Genomic DNA, 23,773 nt, shown 5'->3' on the forward strand with positions numbered 1-23,773 from the left:
AAAGACAGGCGAGCTTATGAGCAGAAACCCTGAGCTTTCATTCCAGCTCTACCGCTTACTTATCCATGAGCCCGGGTCTTCACATCTGTGAAATGGGGATAATATTGTTTGACAAAGTTGTGAGGATTTAATGAATGGCTTATTGTTGGTCAAGTGTAAAGCACTCGACAAATCTAAGGAACAGTTTTGATTTGGGGGCAATTAATACTGAGGCTCTTAACCTGTCCTACATGGAGATCAGTGTTCATAATGGGATCGCATCCCAGGCTGACCTTGGAATCAATATTGCCTTAAACCCTCACTTTACCACTCTGAGCCTGATATACCCTCTTTTGTCTCTTAGATTCTAGACTTATTCTTAACTTACTACTCTAATAAATTGTTTCTACAAGAGAAAAGATTTTTGTTTCTTTCCGTATGAGATTCAGGTTGGAAGTAAAAATGTTGATCTTTGCCTGAGCCTTGTGCTCCTGGAAAACAGCCAAGGTTAAGAAACTCTGCACCCTTTTGTGTTTGGGAAATGGCTTATTGCAGACCCCCTCTCTGCATGAGACTTGATAAGACTCAGATGTCTGCCTTGTTTACCTATAATAGGACTGGATTCCCTTTCTTTTTCTCATAAATGATTTGCTAAAATGTTGTCCTTCTGGCCAATCTGGACAAAATGCCTGCTAATTTGACTTACTCAAACTTAAAACTAACTTTTCCCCTTCCTCAAGCCCCTGAACTTTGACCCACTCTTGAACTTGTGTAAGCAGTGGTAGCTGAAGCAAACATGGCAATGAGGAACAGCCCCCCTTCACAGCCCTTCTGAGAATCAGCCGACCCTGAAGAAAATTTCCTGTTCAATTGCTCAATCATGCCACCTGCACACCCTACTTTTCACGCCCAATTATTTCTAGTCTTCTTTTACTTTCCCCCGTAAAAGTAATTCTTTTCTGTCTTTACTTCAAGGTGCTTGCAGGTATTGCAAGTCTTTTCAAATAAAATCTCTTCTTACCTAAGTCTGGGTCCATTTTTTATTTGACAGTAGAATATGGTTAATTCCATTTTGAATAATAAAAGAGAGGAAAGGGAAATATGTCTTAGAAAATTCATTATAATGATAATGACAATGATATTAACCTTTTGTTTCCTCAGTTTTTACATTTTCCCAAATACTGATTTATCCTTCACTGCTGTGTCATGGCCACACTTCTTAAAGAGTTATCTGTAATTCTAATCTCTTTTCTCATTTCCTATTTGCTCTTCAACCTACTGCCGTATATTCTCTGCCTTTACATCCATCTATCCACTATTTCACTAAAAATCCCTAGCCATTGCTACAGTGGCCACCTGCATGCCAAATCAAATAGATACCTCTACATCTTTATTGATTTTCACCATTCTGGAACATTTAACACTGATGAAAAGAATCCATATTTTAAGGAGCTTTTTTTTTTTTTTTTTTTTTTTTTTTTTGGTAGATCCCCTTCTTACCAGTCTCTAAATGTTGGTGTTCCTAAGTTCTTCTTGTATTCTGCATGGTTCCTGGGTGACTTCATCCCTCACTCTTTTTCAATATTGGTGACTCCTGTATCTATAACCCCAGCCCATATCTCTCCATTGAGCTCTAGACCGCATAACCAACTGCCTATTTGATGTAGATCCTCTTAAAGATATCCCATTTAACCAAGGTCGGAAACTAAGCTTCTAGTCTGCACTTTATAGTCCTTATATCCCATTTTTCTCCTATGTTTACTTATATACTCCATTTATTTTTCAATAGTCTTTTGTTGGATGTCTACCATGTACCAGATACTCTGGTGAGTATTAGAGATAAAGTGATACATCAGAGAACATAGTTTATGCTCTTTGGGATCTTATAATCTAATGAAAGAGACAGACATCAAACAAATAATTACATAAGAGACTAATTATAATTGTAGTGAATTCTATAAAGGAAAAGAGGAGTTTCATAAGGTACGTATCTAAGGCATTATGTATTTGTCCTACACCCTTCTCCCCCTGTAGATTTTACCTCCTTACTATCCCACCAGTCTGTCTCCTGGAGACCTCATGGAGAACCGGCTTCCTTGGTTCAGGCCCTCCTGAGTTATTATCTGGACTGTTGCTGTGACCTTTTAAGCCTTTCTCCCTGCCTCTAGCATTGCCCCTCTCAAGGCCCCTCTTCACAATGCTTCCACAATTAATTCGATCATGCAAGGATCCCCATCCTCTCTAACTAAATCTCTCTATATATCAATTCTAATCATGCCTTTCTCTTGCTTAAAATCTTGTGATAATTTTGTGCTATTCTTTGGGCAAAAGTTAGGTGTGCCATATTACCCCTTATGATGTAGCCACTGTCTGCCTCTCCTCCTTCAGAGGAAAACTGCTTTTATGTGATACAGATTCCCACACATTTCATTGATTATTCCATCCTGATTGTTACCTGTAAGCGTTTGTACTCCAGTCACCATTTTTAGCACCTCTATCATAGCACTTAGTCAAGTTTGAGAAAGGCCAGTAGAGTATGTGATGTCTCCACCATTAGAGGACAACTTCTTTAGGGCAGGTTTTACTTTTTCTCTATTTCCGTTGTCTGACACATGGCAGATGCTTAATAACATGGTATTTATATAATAAATAAAGTTACATCGGGCCCAGATTATATGAAAATGCTTCAATAACAGTGAAGTATTTTCACCATTATTCACCTAAGAAGTCACAGGTTTTAGTTTTCAAAAGCAATCACAACTCTCCCAAATTATTGTCTTGGCAGAGCAGACAGGGAATGTTATTTATAATTGCTTTCCAAATATAAATATGTATGTGATTATGTCTGATGCTTTTCAGGTTCCAAGTTTAGTAAAGTCCCAGTCTAAATTTAGTCTTATTGCATTTTCCCTCCTTGGATTTCTCTCTTTAGCACCAAATTTTTCCCTGCATGTTCTCAGGACCAACAAGTAAGGCAAGGACACATGCTATGGAGCTAGACTGAGGTAACTCAGTTCAAGAAATAAGCTTCATTATTGTTCGGGTTTCTATTGGACCAATTTTAGCTAATTATACTTTTCTTTTTCTTGAAGACTGAATGTTCTAGTTATTGTTGGTTGACCACATTCAACCATAGAGACCTATTTAGACAGAGGTTATATATTTCAGAGTGTTTCAAAGAGTGATTGCCTGGACTTAGATGCACCAGAATCACCTGGAGGGCTTGTTCAGATGGAAGAATCTAAGGGTCTACTCTAGATATACTGAATTATAATCTCAGGCAGTGATCAGGATTAGAGACAGCCAGGTTTTCTGTATGTACATTTTAGGTTAATGTTCTCAGCACAAGTCTGCATGCTTTTAAGATTGCTAGGTCATTTTGATGCACACCAAAGTTATATCCCCCACTGATACAGTGTTTAAAAGTTAGCTTCTTGATTAAGATTAGGTTTAAATTAAGATTAAGTTGTAGGTTTATATCTTAGTAATGTCATTTATTAGCTTTGGCAAATTAAGGAATTCTCAAACAGATATGTCAGAATTCTGGAAATCAGAGAGCAGTCTTACTCCAGAGCCTGGAGCACTTATTCACCAGGTGACACAGCCCCAGGACTGCATTAACCTAATGTGCACTCACAGCGAACCTGGCTGCCTCTAATCCTGACCATGCCCTGGTGTTTTAAGTTGTTCTTTTCCCATTTCTTTTACATTAGTTTAGTCTAAAATAACTTAGCTCATTCATTTTTATGACCAAAACATCTGGGAAAAACCAGGCATTTCTATTGCATTTTTAACAGGGTAAGTGAATTTAATTCGTATTTCCTGCAGCTGTGATTTCCCCTCCTACTGGGTTCTTGGGCATTCATTCCACACCAACACAACACGATTTCCTCACATGGTTTTTAAGAGTAAGCTTTTTTTCCATTTTCAAGCAGCTCAGCAGGAACCTGTAATTCTACAAGGTGTGTAAGCACAAATGAGCAAGTGAGGTCTTAGTCAAGGTGACCTAGAGAGTTCAAGGCCAGGGGCTGAGATTTGACAAAGAATCTTCAATAAAAAGATCCAGAGCTTGCTTTTCTACTTCTCTCACCTCCAGGTTGTCCAAATCAAATGGGTTTACTCCTTTGTAAATCGTCTTGGAGGAACTCTCTGTGGTGCTGACATTACAGACATTGCTGTTTCTTTTTACTTGAAATGGTTTCTAGGAAAGGTTGGTCAAACACAGTAAAGGCTAGACCCTGCCTGATTATTAAGTTACAGTCAGCTCCAATCCCCCATCATCCTTTTACCAGTGCTTTCCACCACAGCAACAAGGTTGCCTTTCCTTCTGCTGTCTATTACTCTTTGGCATGTACACCAGTATGTTTATGCAGTTTTTAGCTACTTCCATTTTTGGCAAAGGATTGTCCATGTCCTCCTGACTGTGTCAGTTCTCTAGGTAAGGGCTTAAATTTGTGATAATATTTGTACAGTGCCTACCTACACAGGCAAACTGACTTTTATAAATTATTTTGCATTTTAAACTACTAGATTTGATTTTAGAAATGATCCAGACAGAGCAAGACCCTGTGTGTAAAATTTTTTTAATTAAAAAAATTAAAATGATCCAGTCCAGGATTAAAACTAAATGATGTCAGGGACCAGGAAGTTAACATCAGTATGTAAGTGGCAGACCATAAGAACATATGGAGATAGAGGGCTGAGACCTTAACTCAGGGTCCTGACTCCATCTGAAAGACCACAGACTCTGGTTTTCAGTACAGAATATGGCCAAGCTAAACATTTGTGATTCACATTTACTTCATGAGTCATCAGTTTGAAATCTCTAATCTAGAGGTTATGCATCCAATGACTGGAAACCATCCATTAGGTTAGAGTCAGACCACAGAGGTTCAAAACCTGGTTCTGCCATTCAATAACCATATAATCTGAAATAGATTGGTAAGCTTCTGTGTACCTGAGTTTGCTCTTCAGTAAAATGGAAATAATCATACCACTCCCCTCACAAAATTATTTTCATTTTTAATAGAAAAAATACATTTAGATGGCTTAGAATAGTGCCCGAAGAGATGTTTTTCTTGGTAGCTCAACCTCTTCACTAGGTGAGAAAATTGAAGTTCAGAGAGACTGACGCATTCAGCATCATGCGGCTTACTTATAGCAGTGCTTATATTTTGACCCAGAACATTAAATTCCAGGTTGAGTATCCTTTTCTCTATATCAGTGATCTTCAATATAATTTTATTGGCAGCAGAGCCTCTCTTACTTTTTACTCCTAAAATATTACACAGAACTCGTGTATACAGCAGATGCAAGTGGTTCTGCTCTGATTGAAACAGGATTGCAGGTCTAGAGCTCCACTCATTGGTTATACCTCCATGCCACATTTCTTGCAATCCTCATGACTCTGAAGATTCTAAAGAAAAGTGTGTAAACCACCATACTACAGAATTTAAAAACATGAGTGAATATCTAATGACAAGATAGGCTGTGTCTTCATTGCATGCATGCGCTTCCTTGGGCAAGGGTGTCTGTCTCTGTTGGCACTAACTCTTAAATTTTAGGTATAACAATAAAAAATGAAAGTAGATGAATCCTTGGAAGCCATGGGAAATGATATCAACCAAAGCCCTTAACACCCATTTTGCTGTCACTTAGCAAGGAACAGAAATCATGAAGCTCATAATTTATAGCCTTGGTTCAACATGGAATTGTTTAACATTGCCTATAACTCAAGCTTTTTCTCAGCGGTTTCATAAGTCATAGAAACTGCTTGCCATCCCAATGGGCAGAGAGATACGGAGATCTGCTGCCTTACAAGCCTTCCATCTTCTTTCAGGACATGCACATCATCAGTACAGACGAGAACCAAGTATTTGCAGCAGTCCAAGAATGGAACCAGAACGACACGTACAACCTCTACATCTCAGACACGCGTGGGATTTACTTCACTCTGGCCATGGAGAACATCAAGAGCAGCAGAGGTCTAATGGGGAACATCATTATTGAATTGTATGAGGTATGTAGCCAAAATTGTCCTTCCCTTGGACCTATCTTTTTCGTGAATTTTAATGATATAAACACAAGCGCTGGAGTTCTGGGTTCAGATACCAGCTGTACCACTTAGCAATTGTATGACTATGAGCAAGGGACTTAACTTCTATATGCCTCAATTCTTGTAAAATAGAGATAAAATATTTACCTAAGGAGATTATTGTGAGATGAGAGATGATGGATGTAATGCATCTAGTATAGTGACTGACTCAACAAAGTTAGTATTCCTGTATGTATAAACAATTGATTACTAGACAGAAATTAAGGTACTTGGCATAGGTGATTTTTTAAGTAGCTTTGTAAACTCAGTGTTGCTTTTGTGGATCCTGAGTGGAGGGAATAGTGCTATTTATGTGCCTTAAATTACTTGGAAAGTCCTGTTTTGTAAACAAATTTTATAGGAAAATAAAAGTGAATATCAGTGGTGGAAATGAGAGTTTTTCTAAGATGCCACCAGATGCCAACATCTGTGCAGGGTAAAAAACTGGTCTTGACAGCAGTGTGTCACTTATATTGAGCTTGTTAAAAAGTGTGATAACTAGTTAAAGAATAATTAGGAAACCAAGTGACTCCATGTAGTAACTGTAGTGAGAAAGAGAGAAAAAAATAAACTACTTTCAGTGACCTAAAAGATGTGGTACCTTTTATAGTGGCACTATGTGACCTTTGACAGTCCTAGATCCAATGAAGGAATTTGACTGACCACCTGGATATGAAGGATTGAGTCGAGCAATGAAGGCGTGTCTCATTATCCAGTATTCACCAGTAACCAGTGGCCACACCCATACAGACTGTGATGGTTGAGGTCATTCATAGAAAGACATACGTTGTCTATTCTGGGTGGTGGTCTTGGAGCTGGGTGAGCTGTTCCCTTGTGGGTTTTCCTTTTGAGGAGTAGAAGTGGCTACATGCATGGGCTTCTGCTTTACAGGGGTCTCTGAGCAGTGCCTTTCAAAGTCCCAGCAGCCCTAAATTGGTATCTAAGTTGGCTATTCAGTTACTGAGTGATATGGTTTGGTTCTGTGTCGCTACCCAAATTCCATTTCAAATTGTAGTCCCCACGTGTTGAGGGAGGGACCTGGTGGGAGGTAATTGGATCATAGGAGTGGTTTTCACATGCTGTTCTCGTAATAGTGAGTGAGTTCTCACGAAAGCTGATGGTTTTAAAGTGTGGAACTTCCTCGCTCCCTCTCTCTCTCTTGCCACTATATAAGACGTACCTTGCTTCCCCTTTGCCTTCCATTGTGGTTGTAAGTTTCCTGTGCCTTTCCCAGCCATGCAGAACTGTGAGTCAATTAAACCTCTTTTCTTCATAAATTACCCAGTCTCATAGTATCGTTATAGTAGTGCGAGAACCGACTAATACACTGAGAGGGGTAGAAATATTTAAGATTGCACCTGTTCTGTTAGGCAGAGATGACAACATAAAGGCATGGGACAAATGAATGTACATTTTAAAACAAGGAGTGAATGTCATTGCGCAGAAAACAAAATCAGTAGAAATACCCTGATTTCCTAGAGAGTAACTGACAAGTGCTGAAATAATTCCCTTAAACAACAAGGTCCCAGTTTGGGAAATGTTCCAGATTTTTTTATGGAGGTGTGGAGACTAGTAGAGATGACTAAGGGGAGTAAATACCTTTGGGAAGCTTACATTTCTATGCCTCTAATCATACCAGGAGGCAGAAATACACCTTTGTTATTGGACAATAAGTCACATCTTGTGGGAGGGTTTGTATTAATGTTCCCAGGACTGAGGCCATTCCAAGTTCCTGTTTGTACAAGTAAAGCCATAGAGATAAGACTGTAATTCATGTCTCTGTGATCACACCCAAATAGGGGAGGGTGGGCATCGCTGCAGATGACCTTGCAGTCAAGAAATTCTGGTGTCTCTGATCCTCTTGGTACAGTGGGTGAGTTTGCCACTATGCTGCTCTTATTCTAAGAAGGGGTGCCTGAAACTCCTTGGTCATTTACAACAGTGCAACACTGTGATACGGGATGAAGCATGAATCAAAATGAAGAATGTGCCCAGATACATGCAATTTGTTTTCTTTCCACTGAAGTTGGTCTTGTGTTTTCAGTCTTATTGAAGAAAAGAAAATGCATAGTGTCATTGCATCTATAGAGAAGACATAACAGACAGGGCAACTTAAAAAAACAAAACAAAACCAGCTTTCTTGATCTTGTTTTCCATTCAATTTTAGCAGGATTGATTGCATCCCTGCTTTGTGTTCAAGCCCATGAGGAAGGCGGGAGGGTTATGACTTATTTTTACCTTCAGAGAGTTTGCAGTCTAGTTTGTTGGGTTTTGAGGGGGTCAGTAAACAAAGTTCTTTATTTACCTGGCCAATGCTGGAACTGATTAGGACAGCAACAAAGGGCGAGACAAATGGATATCAAACACAGCTTTATTGCTTTCAAAAATTATGCACAAGGAAGTGGGATTGATAATACCGTACCCCAGAATTGAATTCATCCATTCAGTCCCAGGCAGGAATGATAAATCAAAGACTGTCTTATAGAAGCCTGTTCCTATGACACTGCAGCATTGATGTACAAAGGATGTGATCTTTGCAGGCAGATCCCTAAAAGAAGGGCAGGGGTATGGGGATGAGCTGTGCACATGCAGTTCTTTTTCTCAATGTTACCACTCTGACCATCAGGACTTTTGCTCTGGGGAGGAAATAGTGAAGAAGTGGGAGACATTCCAAACATAGGAATGGAATGAGCCAAGGACTGAATGGATGGTGCTGATTTGTGAGAAAGTAAGCTAGACAGGCTAATTGTGTGGAATAGATGCTTGTCAGGGACAAGAATGAGGGCTGGATAAGTAGCTGAATTTCAGATTCTAGAAAACATGTAATATCAAGTGAATAAATTGGAACCTGACATTATCTAGACCGTGACCATACTGAAGATTTTTAGAGGTTAATGCTGTTTTGCACCTGGAGATACATTCTGTTTTTTGGAGATAAAGCTCAATTTAATTGGTCTCTAGGGGTCATTAGAATTTAACCTTCTTTACTGGAAATTCTCACAGAAACTGTGATTATGTACCATATGGCCAGTTAGCAAAGAGACTACAACTTTTCTGGACTCCAAGTACCCATGAGTAGTGCAACTGAGAAAACCAGTAAGTTTTCACATTCAATTCAGCTAAATTAGCACACTTTTATGGAGTGTATTTTGTTTGATGATATTAGGACTGGTACATGAGATTCATAATTACTGGAATGATACAAGTGACTCTGTTAGGGTAATTATCACAGTCTAACTTGTATTAGAGGTTTGATTCCACCAGGTTGTGGAGTCACAAAAGGATAATTCTAACTTGAGGAATTTGGAGAGACTTATAGATGACTTTGGCTTAATTATAGACAAATTGTTGGAAATAAGAAGAGAACCAGAGTCGAATGAGTAGGGATCCTATTTTATGAAAGTTGAGTGACCTTGTAGAGCAGTGGGGATGGAGATTGTTTATATACTGCTAAAAATCTTGACTGAAGATTCAGGCATTTGTTCTATGGGCTAGTAAGTATTTGTCTTTTTTCCCCTCATATTTGCATACCCAGAAACTATTCGCACGTGTGATGTACTCCTCTGTACCAGGTTAATTTGTAACTTTATATTAGAATAGGACATTATACCTGTTTCCCCTTGACTCAAAGGTTCAGAGATGTCTTTAGGTAATTTTCAGGTAACAGGTGACTTGGGCTGACCTTGACCACTTAAGCCACAGGTGTATCACTCCATCTTCTGCATGGACCTCTGAAGCCTCTTCTTGATAATGGAGAGGAGACAAAGAAAACAAGAACTTATTTGGGAATTCACCTTGCAAGTCTTGGCACTGAAATATCCTTGAACCAATGGAGATCAACCCCGCGGAACTCCCCCAACATCTAACAAGGCTGAGATAATTTCCTTTTCAAATCTGTTGGAGTTGTCTCCTGCTGTAGAGAGATTCTCCTGCTTGTTCTTTCTCAAATTCCTGCTTCAAAGTACAATATTGTCATGACTATAATTACATAATTAGGGGAGAAAATAACACTTGAAGGCCAAATAAAAATCGATCTCTTCTTTGAGGTGGTGTCAAGCCGACTCCTTCAAAACAAGGCTGGTATTGACAGTGAATGTAGCCTATTGTGTGTGCTTACCATTATTCTCATAACACTCTTTTCATGTAGAGCTCTATTGCACTGTCTTCACATCCCCAGCTATAAACTACATTTCTTTTTAATTACTCTCCCTAATAAATCAAGAAACAAATATTCTTTCCAACACCCGCAGTTATACTGTGGCAGCATTCTCTGAGGTGCCGGTGTGATACTTTTTCTTCAGTGCTCTCCTGGATATTTTGCATCTAACTTAAAACTCCTTACAATAATAACCACGGCATACCTGGCAATGCCCTAGACCAGCCCTGTCAAATAAATACGTAAGGTGAGCTACATACACATTTCCACATTTTTGCTTCCCACATTTTAAAAAGTAAAAAACAACAGACAAAATTCATTGTAATATTTTTTATTTAGACAAAGTATCTAAAATGTCATTTCACTCTACATTCAATGTAAACAATTATTTAGTTATTTTATATTTTTTCATATTAATTTTCATAATAAGTCTGCAAAATCCTGGATATATTTTACATGTCTTGTGAATCTCAATTTATATGCTAAATTTTCACCAGAAATACTTGATTGGTATTTAACATTTCATAAATTTACAGTAAGAAAAGAAGATTCACGTACCCAAGTTATTCTCAACAAACTTAAAAGTTTGCCAATAACTGAATTGGATATCAGTTCTTCAAATTTCTATTGGTTAAAATGAAATAAAATTAAAAATTAGTTTCTTCGTCCCCCTAGCCACATTTCAAATAGCCATATGTGGCCAGTAGCTACTGTTTTGGATTGCACAATCATAAACAACTTACATGTTTTTTTCTTATTTATCTGTCACAATATCACATTCTTCATTGTGCCTATGAGATTACAGAGATGCGGAGAATTTAGTGGCTTGGCTCCGAATGCACAGCTAGTGGTGCTGCGTTTTAAGAAATCCGTCTGCTTGACAAACCACTTAGGCTTTTCTCATTATTCATTTTTTTTTTTTTTTGCATTTTTTATGGTGGTATAATTTATGTTTAGTAAAATTTACCCTTTTAGTATACAGTTCTGTGAGTTTTGATTTGTGCATTCTGCTGTGTAAATGTGTGCACAAATCACAGTCAAGACATAGAACAGTTCCATTACCCCAAATATTCCCTTATTGCCCTTTTGTAGTCCACCCTTCTCTACCCCAAAGTCACTGACACACACACACACCTGACCTCTCTTTGTCTTTAGTTTTGCCTTTCCTAGAGGGTGAGTAAATGGAATTATACAGTAGGTAACCTTTTCAGTCTGACTTTTTTCCGCTTAGAATAATGCATTTGAGATTCACCCACGTTGTGGAATACATCAGTTCCTCCTGTTTCTGAGCAGCATTCTGTTGTACGGATGTGACAGAGGTTGTTTTTCAATCACCAGCTGAAGACTGTTTAGGTTACTTTTTTAAATTTTGCGTGATTATGAATAAAATTTCTATAAACATTCTCATGACCATAAATTTTTATTTCTCATGGGTAAATACTTAGGAGTAGGATTGCTGAGTTGAATGTAAGTATATGTTTATAAGAAGCCACCAAATTTTTCCAAAAGTGGCCGTGGGATTTTGCATGTCCACCAGCAAGGTACAAGAGTAGCAGTTGCTTCACATCTTCACCAACACTTGCTTCATTTCAGAGAAAGAGAGAAAGAGGGGGGGGGGGGGAGAGAGAGAGAGAGAGAGAGAGTGAGTGAGTGTGTGTGTGTGTGTGTGTGTGTGTGTATGTGTGTATAGCTGTTCTGATAGGGATTTAGTGGTAACTCATCATGGGTGCGATTTGCTTTTCTTCAGTGACTAAATAACTGGACACAGTATACCTGGATGGATAAAATGAAACTTCCAGGCCGGGCGCGGTGGCTCACGCCTGTAATCCCAGTACTTTGGGAGGCCAAAGTGAGTGACTCACGAGGTCAGGAGTTCGAGACCAACCTGGCCAACATGGTGAAACCCCTTCTCTACTAAAAATACAAAAAAATAACTGGGTGTAGTCACGGTCACCTGTAATCCCAGCTGCTCAGGAGACTGAGGCAGGAGGATCGCCTGAACCCAGGAGGCAGAGGTTGCAGTGAGCTGAGATGACGCCACTGTACTCTAGCCCAGGTGAAAGAGTGAAACACCATCTGAAAGAAAAAAAGAAAAAAGAAACTTCCCAGCCAGTCTCAGTACTCTGGTCTCTTTGACCATCTTATTGATGTTTCCTTGCCTTTCCTCTCCCTAGAGCCTGTCGTCTTCTCTCTGCTTTATCATGACTTTCAGTTACCCTTATTGGGCCAGAAGGACAGCTGCTTACAGACTCTACAGGGACTTTTTTCCCTGAACCAACCTTCCTCAGCCCCTCACCACAGGTGGGACTCTAGGGACAGCCCAAGGCAGATCATGGTAATTGCTTTTTTCAGCAAAGCCCTGGCTTCTTTGTCCTGAGGTTTCTAGGAGGTGACCAACAGATGACCATGCCACCTGGACTCAGCATTCCGCCAAGGGGCCTGCTGTCAGTTTCCCTCTGTACTCAAATTGATTCCCAGAGGGAAAGTGGGCCACACATGCTGGACACCTTGTATTGTCCTCTTCTGCGGGCACCATCACAAGCTGGTACCCTTCCCCCCGGACTGCTGAAATCATCAGCAGTAGTCAAACATCTGATTTCAAACAACAGTGGGAGGAAGTATGTTTAAAGTTAATTCACTGCTCTGTACCTCCATGGATGAAGACAAGTAAAAATGCATGTCTCATTCTCCAATTCCTTTACATTGCATTTAGTGAGGGTAAGTAGTCTTTCATAATACTTTTGTCTTAGAAGTATATGTGTACATACAAGTGTACACATTCATGCATATATGGGTATGGGGTATGAGTCCACTGGGTTGCAACATAAATGTATTTCTTACTTGGATTGCAGTCAAAAAGTGAAAACTGTTGGCTTAGGACACACAAAAGCCAAGTACCCTTCAAACTTGCAGTCCATTTATACAAGATATGAAGCCAAAAAGCGATTCAGTAATAATGTAAGGGCTTTGAACTATCCAAACACAAGTGGGAAATGTTCCGTTTCTTTCAGGCAGGAAGGAGATTGCTGCAGCATTATGTACAACTGCAGGAGAAACACCTTCAGAGCTGCAAGTGGGTTCCCTGGGAGTCTGTCCTTGCTACATCTTTTTAGTCCCCATTCTGCTGGTTTTGTTCTCAGAATATGTGGGGCACACAGAAAATACCTGTCCAAGTGGTGGTGTACTCAGTGGGAAAACATGGTAATGGTAATGGTAATGGTAATGAGTTTAATTTGTTAACCTGCTCACCTGGAAGATCACAAGAGGTTGCTGAGTGGCTGGAATTCTTTCTGTGATGCATTGAGCTGGGGGCATCAGAGGGGGGCACAGTAGCTCCCCGGGAAAAACTGAACCAGGGCCAAGGTGTCTGAGTCTGATCCAAATATTTTCATCGAAGAAGTGGATAGCAAGGCCCTGGGTATATGTGGGAGAGGGTAACTGGTTTAGGGGAGTGAGTTCTCTGGAATCATTAGCTGGTGGTCTAACAGAAAAGGCATCAGCTGTGTGGCTAAACAGAACACTGAAAAGCCTCCATCAGGTAGAAGGTTCTAGAGAATCTCAGATTCCATTCTTTGTGAGGAATGACTAGTGTTCAGCTTTAGGACATGCACCTTCGCGGTTGGTTTTAAAGACTGAGGTGATCTGAGGGGCTCATAGCTCCCGGATGAGCATTTGAGATGCCGTCCTTCCTGAAATGGCCCTGACTTTAAGCCGTTAGGGCAGGGAGGGGATCTCTAGCGAGGGCATGGCTCAGACATCATGCCCCTCCCCTCCCTTGGTTTCTCTGCTTACATACCCACTGTTCCAGGTAGGAATCTAATCAATTCTATTGTTGGCCCTTTGTCAAATTCCCCTGGTGGTGTCCTTCCAGATAATTCTGTTCTCCTCCTGACATTCTCTGTCCACTTGTTTGTTTATTGTTATTTGGTCCAACATTCTCTTTCAAGGCCAATCAGGTTACTTAAAAAAAGAAAAGAAGACTTTTTATTTCATCAATTAAATTATGTCATTTGAAAAAAAAAAAAAGGCTCAGTTCTGTGGAACTCTTGGCCTTTTCTCCCACTGCCATTCTCTCCGAAGTGAGTAAACCTCAGTTAACCATGATACTGGAAGAATGGGGGATAAATCCAATTAAAACTTAAAGATATCTGAGTATCACCCACAAAACCTGCCATTGCACCTATTGTTTATATATATTTAAATAAAATAATTTAAATAAAATAATTTAAATATATTAAATATATTGAATTAAATATATTGAATTGTCTTTAGTTTAAATATATATAAACAATATATTTAATTGAATTGTCTTTAGCAATATGCTATTTGCTATTTGCCTTTGAAACATGCTATAACTTCTATGGAAAAAGAGTTAAGGGTATCTTTCTTTGATGCAGGACATTGTCATTCTAAATATCTGCTTTCCTTGCCCATCATGTAGAATATAAGGAATAAAAGTTGGAGTAGAATTTGTACTTACCCTAGAACCCTTCTGGGTGATAAATCTCCTTTAATCCTCTGGCTGCTTGTTTTGTGGTGATGCTCTTTTCCCATCAAAATATCAAAGGCTTGCAAATCTCAAAACATGGGAACACTGGTGAGTGCTTTACATAGTCTCAGGAATCCTTTGCCAGCCAACTGGGAGAAAGAAGAGGAAGAGGGGTTATTCCACCAATTTCGAAGCGACCATTGGCTGAGTCCCACAGAGGATGTGGGATCTATCCAAAGTCACACAGTGAGCTAGTGGCATGGAAAGAGACAGATGCCAGGTCTCCAAGCGGGATCATCTGCCCCAGGATATCTTCCTTACTACTAATCACAGTGCCTCAGCTTCCACTGTTAGGGAATACCCATCTATGGGCCTCCCCTGAGCAGAAATACATTATTTGCTAGAAGGGGTAACTCTTTCAGTTCTTGTCAGCCACTCCCACCTCAGAGGAAATGTTAATAGTTAATTAAAGATAAAGTCCTATGAAACAAAGTACAGAGACGAGCAAAGTGGGAAAAAGCAGATGGGTAAGCATAGAAAGGGACATCTAGGGGGGTGACATAAGGTTCAGAGATGAACTTTTTAAACATTTTTCAGAGACCACATGGCATTCAATGTTTCCTGTCATGTTCCTTCTTTTCCTGCTTGGAACTCCAACATGCCGTGGGAGGTTCTGGGCCTTCTCTAAGGACTTCTCCAAGACCACAGGCATGTTGGCCTAGCATGGTTCTCCATCTCTCACCTTTTTTCCTAGGTAGCAGGTATCAAAGGGATATTTCTGGCAAACAAGAAGGTGGACGACCAGGTGAAGACATACATCACTTACAACAAAGGCAGGGATTGGCGTCTGCTGCAAGCTCCAGATGTGGACCTGAGAGGAAGCCCGGTGCACTGCCTGCTGGTCAGTCACTCAGCCTCATGGGAAGTTCACAGGGCAGGCTGGCCACCTGGGGAAGCTGTGTCAAGGGCTTTCTTTCAACAGAGGGTCTTAGGAACTCAGGTGGTGCAGTGCAGTAATTTTCTAAAACTTGCAGAGCATTGGTCCGTGGACTCAGACTGCAGCACCAGTTGAATTATGCAGGCATTTACTGAGGATCTACTATGTGCTCCATCTCGTAGTAAGGCAAAGAAACATATAAGAGAAGGAGCCTGTGTCCAAGGGTCCCAGGCACAGATCAGTAGTAGTAATACATCTATTAACTGACACTGACATGATGCATTGTGTTTTGGTAAATTCTTGCTAGATGTTAGGGCAAGCAAAAGTTGCTTTGAGATTCTGGTGGGGAGGAGGGGTTAGGCTGGAATGTCCATATTGGACAGTTAATCTATCAACATTTCCAGGATTCCTATTGTATGGAATATTGGGGTAGGCACCATGGAAGACATGATGTGTGAGATGGTTTCTCTGGCTCCAGGTGCTTCTGCTCTGTGTGAGGAGGCAAGATGGTTCATTAACAATAAAATCCACAACCGTCAGTGCCCTCTGAATAAGGACCTCCGTAAGAAACAATTCTAAGGTCCCAGCAATGGTTAGTTTCTTCTGAGCAAAAAGTTACCTCTTGCCACTTATTCAAAAGATTTATTAACCACTTATCATATTCTAGACCCTCTGTTAAAAATTGGGACTACAATGGTAAATATGGCAAATGGTGCCCTTTCCCTTTGTAATTTTCAGCCTTTTGCCATATAATTTTTGCTTCGGGTACTAGGAGGGTCAGAGATAAATGCCTGCTTACCTCTAGGAACTGGTCATAGCATGATATTTTTTTCCCTCAAACCTTACCCATGGATTCATCTTATTTTAATCTGATTTTCTCTTTCTTTCTATTTCTTCATCTTATTTGTATTTATTGTACAGAATATGTCTCTGTAAATCCCCAAGCCCTTTTTAAGAACACTCCAGTGGGGATAGATGAATAAATAAGTGAATAAATAGAGAACACAGACTTATATAGGTTTTAGATGATGGCTTCAAATATTTTAAGTAAAATTATAAATAGGAACAAAATACATAAAACAGAGACAGAGACAATCTGGCTGAAGAAGGTGGAGGGCCTGGCCTAGTTCACATAGCTTCCCCTCTTCACTCCTCCCAGAGGGCCCTTAGAGCTCCGAGAAGCAGAATTGACAGTCAAGATCAGAAATGCGAGAATGTTAGTGTCATCCTGGTAGAAGGAATGGTCAAGGAGGCTTCATAAAGCCAGCCATGAACTGGACCTTGGATAGGCTGGGTGAGGAAGAGAGGGAAAGGCATAAGATTCAAGTTAGGGGGCAGAGGCAGGAGGGCATTTATGGAAGATACTCAGTGGAGCTTCTAATCTGAGCATGCCAGCTGTCTCAGGTGTGGATGTCTTCTGCCCAAAACTGTGTGACTCACCATCCAATGCCTTGCTATTTCTGGGAGCTGAACATAGGGAAGCCCATCTCTAGTGGGGCAGGGGTACAGGTGTCTGGAATTTCTTAGAATGAACTATTTCCTTCTCCATTTTAGCCCTTCTGTTCCTTACATCTGCACCTGCAGCTCTCTGAAAATCCATATTCCTCAGGAAGAATCTCTAGCAAGGAGACAGCCCCAGGACTTGTGGTGGCTACAGGTAAGGAAAACGTTCCCTGGGCTTCTTCTGTACTGAGAGTATCTAGAATAAATGTGTCACCTATTTTTGGATCTTGGACTCATTTGAGCATCAAATGAAAGCTATGGGCACTCTCCCCAGAAAACATGCAGGATTCCCCAAAACCCATCCAAGAACCTAAGATGCAAAGAGCTCCAGGCATTTGTAATTCCTAAATTCATGCATCTTCCCCGGGGACACAGAGCAGTCCCCTGTGCTTAGCAAGAGGCCAGAGTTTCTCTCAAAGTAAACTGACCAATCAGAATGGTTGTTTATAATAGGAATCCACACTTTAAGAAAACATGATAGATGAACTTCCTAGCTCACCAAATATAAGTTGGGGTTGTTTTCTCTTTACACAGATGATTCTTTACAAAGGGTTCCATCCCAGCGCTATTTTTAATCAGGAGGTCTCTGGTGCATGTAAAGGCTTGTTTACACATGATTAACCACTTGGCTGAGAGCCTGAGGGCAAAGGGCAGAAAAACTTAAGGTTGTATTGTTGGAATCACTGTCCACTGAGCATCAATCGGAAATGAAGATAAAGCAACTCCAAGATGAAAGCTGAAGTCTCCGCAGAGTGTGCTCTGATTAGCATGCACTGCATTTCCATACACCTTTTCAGGAATACATTGATGGCATAAAGCAAGGCAGCCTGCTGATCTTAGAAGTTAGAGCTCTGGTGTTGGTCAGCTTATGTTTCTAATGAAAGCAGATAAATTCACAGTGACTTTTGGAGCTGGTACATTCTGTTTTCTCTCATCAACCCAAAGCTCTGGTCCCTGGAGTTCCTACTCTCTAGGCATGGCTTCCTTCTCCCAGCCTCCAACTGTGTGAGCTTTTACATACCACCAGTGACCAGCCACTCTCATCGGACTGACAGCTGGCATAGCCTTCTAGCATTTCAGTCAACTCCTGTCGACCCCAGATGGTTGGGAGCAGCTATGCTTAACACCACTGGCTTCAGGGAGCCCAGGCTGGGGAGAGATGAGGGCAGGCCCTGTTGCTGTTCCCCTGGCTGGAGGAGTGATCCTCAAACTCTGCAATCCATGTGGATTGGTCTTCCCAACTCAAGGGCTGCTGGACTCTATGCCTCTCCTCAAGACCTACAGGAGGCCCAGGGCTGAACTGGAAGCTACATCGAAAAGTAGGGATGAATAATAAAAGTTAGTATTATCAGAATGTTTAGTATATAGCCAGGTATTGTTCTTTGTGGCTTGACCACTCTGAACTTCAGTGTTTTCATTGGCAAAGTGGGCATAATAATACCAGAATAATATAATTGCAGGATATAATTAAGCAATGAATTTAAAATGCTTAGAACAATGACCAGGCGCAGTGGCTTATGCCTGTAATTCCAGCACTTTGGGAGGCCGAGGCAGGAGGATCACCTGAGGTCAGGAGTTCAAGACTAGCCTGGCCAACATGGTGAAACCCTGTCTCTACTAAAAATACAAAAATTAGCCAGGTGTGGTGGTGCATGCCTGCTAGGGAGGCTGAGGCAGGAGTATCACTTGAACCCAGAAGGTGGAGGTTGCAGTGAGCCAAGATGGTGCCACTGCACTCCAGTCTAGGTGACACAGTGAGACTCTGGCTCAATAAATAAGAAATAAATAAGTAAAATGCTTAAAACAGTGCCTGGGATATATCGAATACTTAGTACATGTCACTTATCATCATCATTAATATTATAGAAGTTAAAACTCTTCTTCTTACATCAGAAGAATATAATGTGCTAATCTCCTTCAACAGAATCCATAAATCCTGTGCATACACTAGGCACACAGAGAAACTCAGGAACCTTGTCCTCCTGCTTTCCAGGCTGAGCCCTGACACTTACTAGGTTTGTGCATTTGGCTTAGTTTTTAACCTCTGAGCTTCATTTTTCTCATCTGTAAAACTGGAATGTTTTCTACCTTGTGGGGGTGTTGTAAAAATTGGAGATGGAAGTGTGTGTCTAAAGATCCAGCAGAGTGCTCAGACCATCATAAGGTAGAATTAATGGTAGTTGTTCTTACCTGTGACCAGCATATTGCTTCTCAATTAGTACTTTGTAAATTAGCGAACACAAAGACATTAAAGATTTATTTTTGAATTTTTTTGTCCATATGTATCAGAATTGCTAATTCCTTTTTATCTCTCCCTGTAATTCTTGAGGCTTTTTGCCATGCCCTGGATTTTTGGGAGGGATATAACTCAGCTGATGAGATTCTGATGAAAAACCAGGGCTGAGTCACTGGTGCATGCTTCTTCATACCCAGCTTCTCCTTACCCTGCTTGCTCTGGTCACCCTGGGAGGTTATTTGCCATCAGGAAGATAACTATGAAGTCAGCTAATTATACCTTCAGTGGCCTGCATGGAACCTGCCTCTGCAGGGTCCTTTCCCACATCCGTGCCTTCCACCTTCCTTCAGGTGTCAGCCACCCTGGGCTCTCTCCACTTCCACTACTGACTCCCTTTCCCCACCTTGAACTGAGATGTGGTCTCAGGTAAGCTGCGTGGATAAAAGTATAGCCTGAGATTTCATCTCTAACTCCTGTTGAGGACATCTCTGAAGGCAGATGGAATTTCAGTATGGAGAGTTTGGCAATTGCCTTTTGCAAGCAGAGACACTAGGGTTCCTAATATCCTTAACACAGTGGTTTCAAGCTAGTATTAAAGACCTCACATCCTCACAATGCCTTACAGCATGAAAAGCACTTTCCTTGCCTTGATTGCACAACTGCATAGTGATGTAGAAATGGCGATTACTATCCTCCTCAATTTAGAGATGAAGAGACTGTGGGCAGGTGGAAACAGGTGTCTTGTTCCAGCCCAATCTCCCTCTGATTCCACCTCTAGTGCTCTGTTCTGTAGCCATTCAGCCAGACCTATCTCTGAGCCCCTTTCCGTGCCCGGTCCACAGCTAACCAGACTGTCTGCCAGGCTTCCTGTAAACTCTGAATGTTTGCACCCTCCTGTTTTTCCTTCTGTGGCAACCCTCCTCCCACCCCTGTCCCTGCAGGGGCACATTGATTGTACACCGTCAGCTTCCTCCCCCACTGAGCCTGTAGCCACCCCGTATGGGCAGCAGATCCCTCTGGCATCAGTGGTGGTAAGAGAAGCATTGCTAGCCCTCAGAGGACTTCAAAATTCTCTCCCTTTTATTTTTTTTCAAAAATATTTAAGGAGCAAGAAGGATAGCACTGGGAGGAAATGAGGGTAAAAGGAAGTTGTTTAAAGCTTCCAAAAGGGGCATGGGCCCTCCGTCATTTACCACCCAAGCTGTTGGTGAGAAGAGATCCCAGTTCTTCTTCTTCTTCTCCATCTCACTCCCGCTCCTCTCTCATCATACCACTCAAGTGGGCAACAGCTGCATCCCCTTCTTCCAACGTGGTTGGAAGTCACTAGCTGAGCGCCAATTCCACTTCAGCCATCAAGGTTCATTTTTCAAATCCTCCTTCTCTGACAACATAACTCAAGCTCTTCCTATCAGAAATCACCCACAGAGTCACCTAGGAACTGTGCATGTTCAAAGATCAACTCCTCCTGGGTACATCTTTTCTGTCCGTTCATCTGGAAACCAACTTTCTGATCTCTGTGATCAGTAGCATTTTCTTTCAGGGGTCTTTTCAATTGACAGAAGATATTTCCACAAATAGAGTTCACTGTGAGCCTTGGGTTCTTACCACCATAAGGCCCCCAAAATCCATCTAGTCGAGCTTTGAAAGAGAGGTTGAAGATGTTGACAGAACCAGCTTCTAAGGAAGGTGAGGGATGATAAACTAGATTCTTAGAAGCCATGCCAGGGATGGAAGATACACAGCTCTGGAGCAACTGTGCTCCTGCCTCCCTCTCTCTCTGTCACCCTTGGTAGACATCTGTTGATCACCATCACATTCTATTCTGTGGAAACCAACGAATCCTTCTTAACACAATGCTCCAGGTTAGCACAACCACCAAGCAACTTGGGTTGATATTCTCTTCCCCATTCCTCTTTACTTTCCTCACCTGTGTCTTCTAAAACCTGTATCTGGGGAGTTGAATCCAAAATTCCAGGCAGAACTCGATGGATATACTCATGAAGCCTCTCCCTACTCCTCTCACACCTACTGCCTGAACCCTGAACCCTGAACCCTGAGCCCAGGGGTTATTTTTGGAAACTTGAGTCTCAAAACACGTTGGCTATCTGTGTGCTCCCTGATGCTGATGGGAGCTTGACAAGCTGTAGCCTGGCTTTAATTTCTCATCTTGAAGCATTAAATGTCAGGAACTCAATTAACATTTTCATTATTGCATTTTTGTTGTGCTCCTATTTAGGCTACAGATGTGTGGGAGCTAACATTCTCTTCCTGCTATTAAAAAAAAAAATCAGCCAATATGATAAACTCTTACATGTTTAGGGTTCCTTCCTGGTTGTCAGAACCTCCTCAAGTGCACGTCAATGTTGGAACATGATCCAATCATTTTTCCCATTCATTCATTCCACAATTATTTATTGAGCACTATTAGGTTGGGGGCATTTTTTTAGGCTCTGAGAAGAGGACTGCCCATTGGGAAAACTAAATCAATATAGATGGACTAGAAAAGCTTGACCACTTTCTTTTCAATAAACATAGCCACAAGGTGATGGAGTGCCAGGGGAAGAAAAAGAAGGGTAGAGAGAAGAGGAGAGTGTGAAAGGATGGAAGCAACAAGTGTGGTTGGTCTAGGCATAAGCCAGGTGACTTCTTTTCCTGCCATGTTCGATGGCCATGGTATGCTGAGTGTGGTCATCTTCTTCTGGGCACTGTATAATTTAGGTTACATAGTCTGTGCCATTGGGTCACTCAACTGCCTGGCACTCAAAGGACATGTTGACAAGTTGCAAACACACAGACACACAGTTATGCACACACACATACACACACACACACACCAGTTTTTCTCAGGCTCCTATGCTCAGTTTCTCCATATGTGTCTACTTTTCCAGTCTTTGCTTCCTTCAGAGAACACCTGTCAGGAGCAATGTAAGAGATTATTGGTATACAGAGTGAATAATTGAAGAGAACTGAACTAATCGATATTCAGTCTTTGACTCATGTCATTGAATGATGCACTTCTGTCATACTATTGAAATTTTCTCCCATGTTGGGTTTTTCTTCCTGCTGGGCTTCTGATATGACACCAAGAAAGAAACTGCACAAATTAGCTGTAAATATTACTTAGAAAACCTTCACTCTCTGCTCCCCCAGCCCTAAGCACACTTAATTGGTAAACTCCTGACAATCTCAAATGATCTGCTTATGTTTCAGGCAACATTGGCCCGGAGCTCTCATATACTGATATTGGTGTGTTCATCTCCTCCGATGGGGGCAACACATGGAGACAGGTAACTGGGTGAATTGAGAAAAAGGGAGGAGGCGTTTAGAGTAAGTTCTACCAATCTCTCTCTCCGTCCTGTAGATTCTCAGTCTCATTATGACTTTGTAGTTTCAAAACACTTGAAGCAGCTGTTCAGTTTGGTCAATTTGGCTGGCAGGTTAGAGGGGTAATGGGGTAAAATGAGAAGGGCATTGGGCAGGGAATAGGAGGAACTGGAATTTTCCCAGTTCACTTATTCTTTCCTTCAGCCATATGTATGTAACAGGTCCAGATGCTAAGTACTGTGCTGGTTGCTGGGGATACAACTGATAAAACTGTTTTTATCATTAGTGTGCCAAGAGTTCTTGGCAAGCTGTTCTCTTCACCTTCGGGGATGTGTTTCTGTATCTACAAAATGCAAGGATTAGAACATTAAAACTGACAAAGCCATGGAAGTCAGTGGTTGTTTAAGTATTGTGTAGACTGTCTTGAGTAAGTATGAAACAGCTTAATAGATATATGACTGCATGAAACGTTAATTCAGTTTTACAAACACAGCAGTGCTGTCCAATAGAATGTTCAGCGATGGTGGAAAAGTTCTGTATCTGTGCTTGCCCATGCAGCTATAGAGCACTTGAAATGTGACTACTATGTCAGAGGAACTTAATTTTTAATTTTATTTATTTTTATTAATTTAAACTTAAATACTCTCTTGTGGCTACTATATTGGACAAATAGATTTATACAATGTCAACTAGGTGTCAGGCTCCAGGAGGCAATTGAATAATTTGGAGTCCCTTTCCTTAAAAAGCTCAAAATTAAATAGAAGAAATGGGTTCATAACCAACTAACTATAGTTCAGGGTGATAGTAGTATTTTAGTGGCATTATTAGCACACAGAGAAAAGAGAGGAATACATCCTGCTGGAAAAACCAGGAAAGACATCACAAGGAGGAGTGACATTTTACTAAGTCTTAAAAGTGAGACAGTTTCTCCATGGAGAAGACAAGAGAAGGACACTGAATATCTTGATGGTAAAGGTAGAGTCACCGTATGAACTCTAGTTAGATAATTTCCTGTTTGGATCCCTTAGTGAAGATTGTCATCACCACCACCATCA

At 41.0% G+C, this 23,773-nt stretch overlaps 1 protein-coding gene across 1 annotated transcript in view; it reads left to right on the forward strand.

The window, feature by feature from the left end:
- SORCS3 (sortilin related VPS10 domain containing receptor 3) overlaps positions 1-23,773 on the forward strand; it is a 621,661-nt gene that overhangs the window by 491,822 nt on the left and 106,066 nt on the right. The window contains exons 9-12 of the mRNA XM_007964048.3: positions 5,819-5,998; positions 15,473-15,619; positions 17,210-17,312; positions 22,605-22,681. Of these exons, the coding sequence (XP_007962239.3) occupies positions 5,819-5,998; positions 15,473-15,619; positions 17,210-17,312; positions 22,605-22,681 (507 nt within the window). The remainder of the gene's footprint in view (positions 1-5,818; positions 5,999-15,472; positions 15,620-17,209; positions 17,313-22,604; positions 22,682-23,773) is intronic.

Source organism: Chlorocebus sabaeus, chromosome 9, assembly GCF_047675955.1.
Source record: "Chlorocebus sabaeus isolate Y175 chromosome 9, mChlSab1.0.hap1, whole genome shotgun sequence".
Classification (NCBI taxonomy): domain Eukaryota; kingdom Metazoa; phylum Chordata; class Mammalia; order Primates; family Cercopithecidae; genus Chlorocebus; species Chlorocebus sabaeus.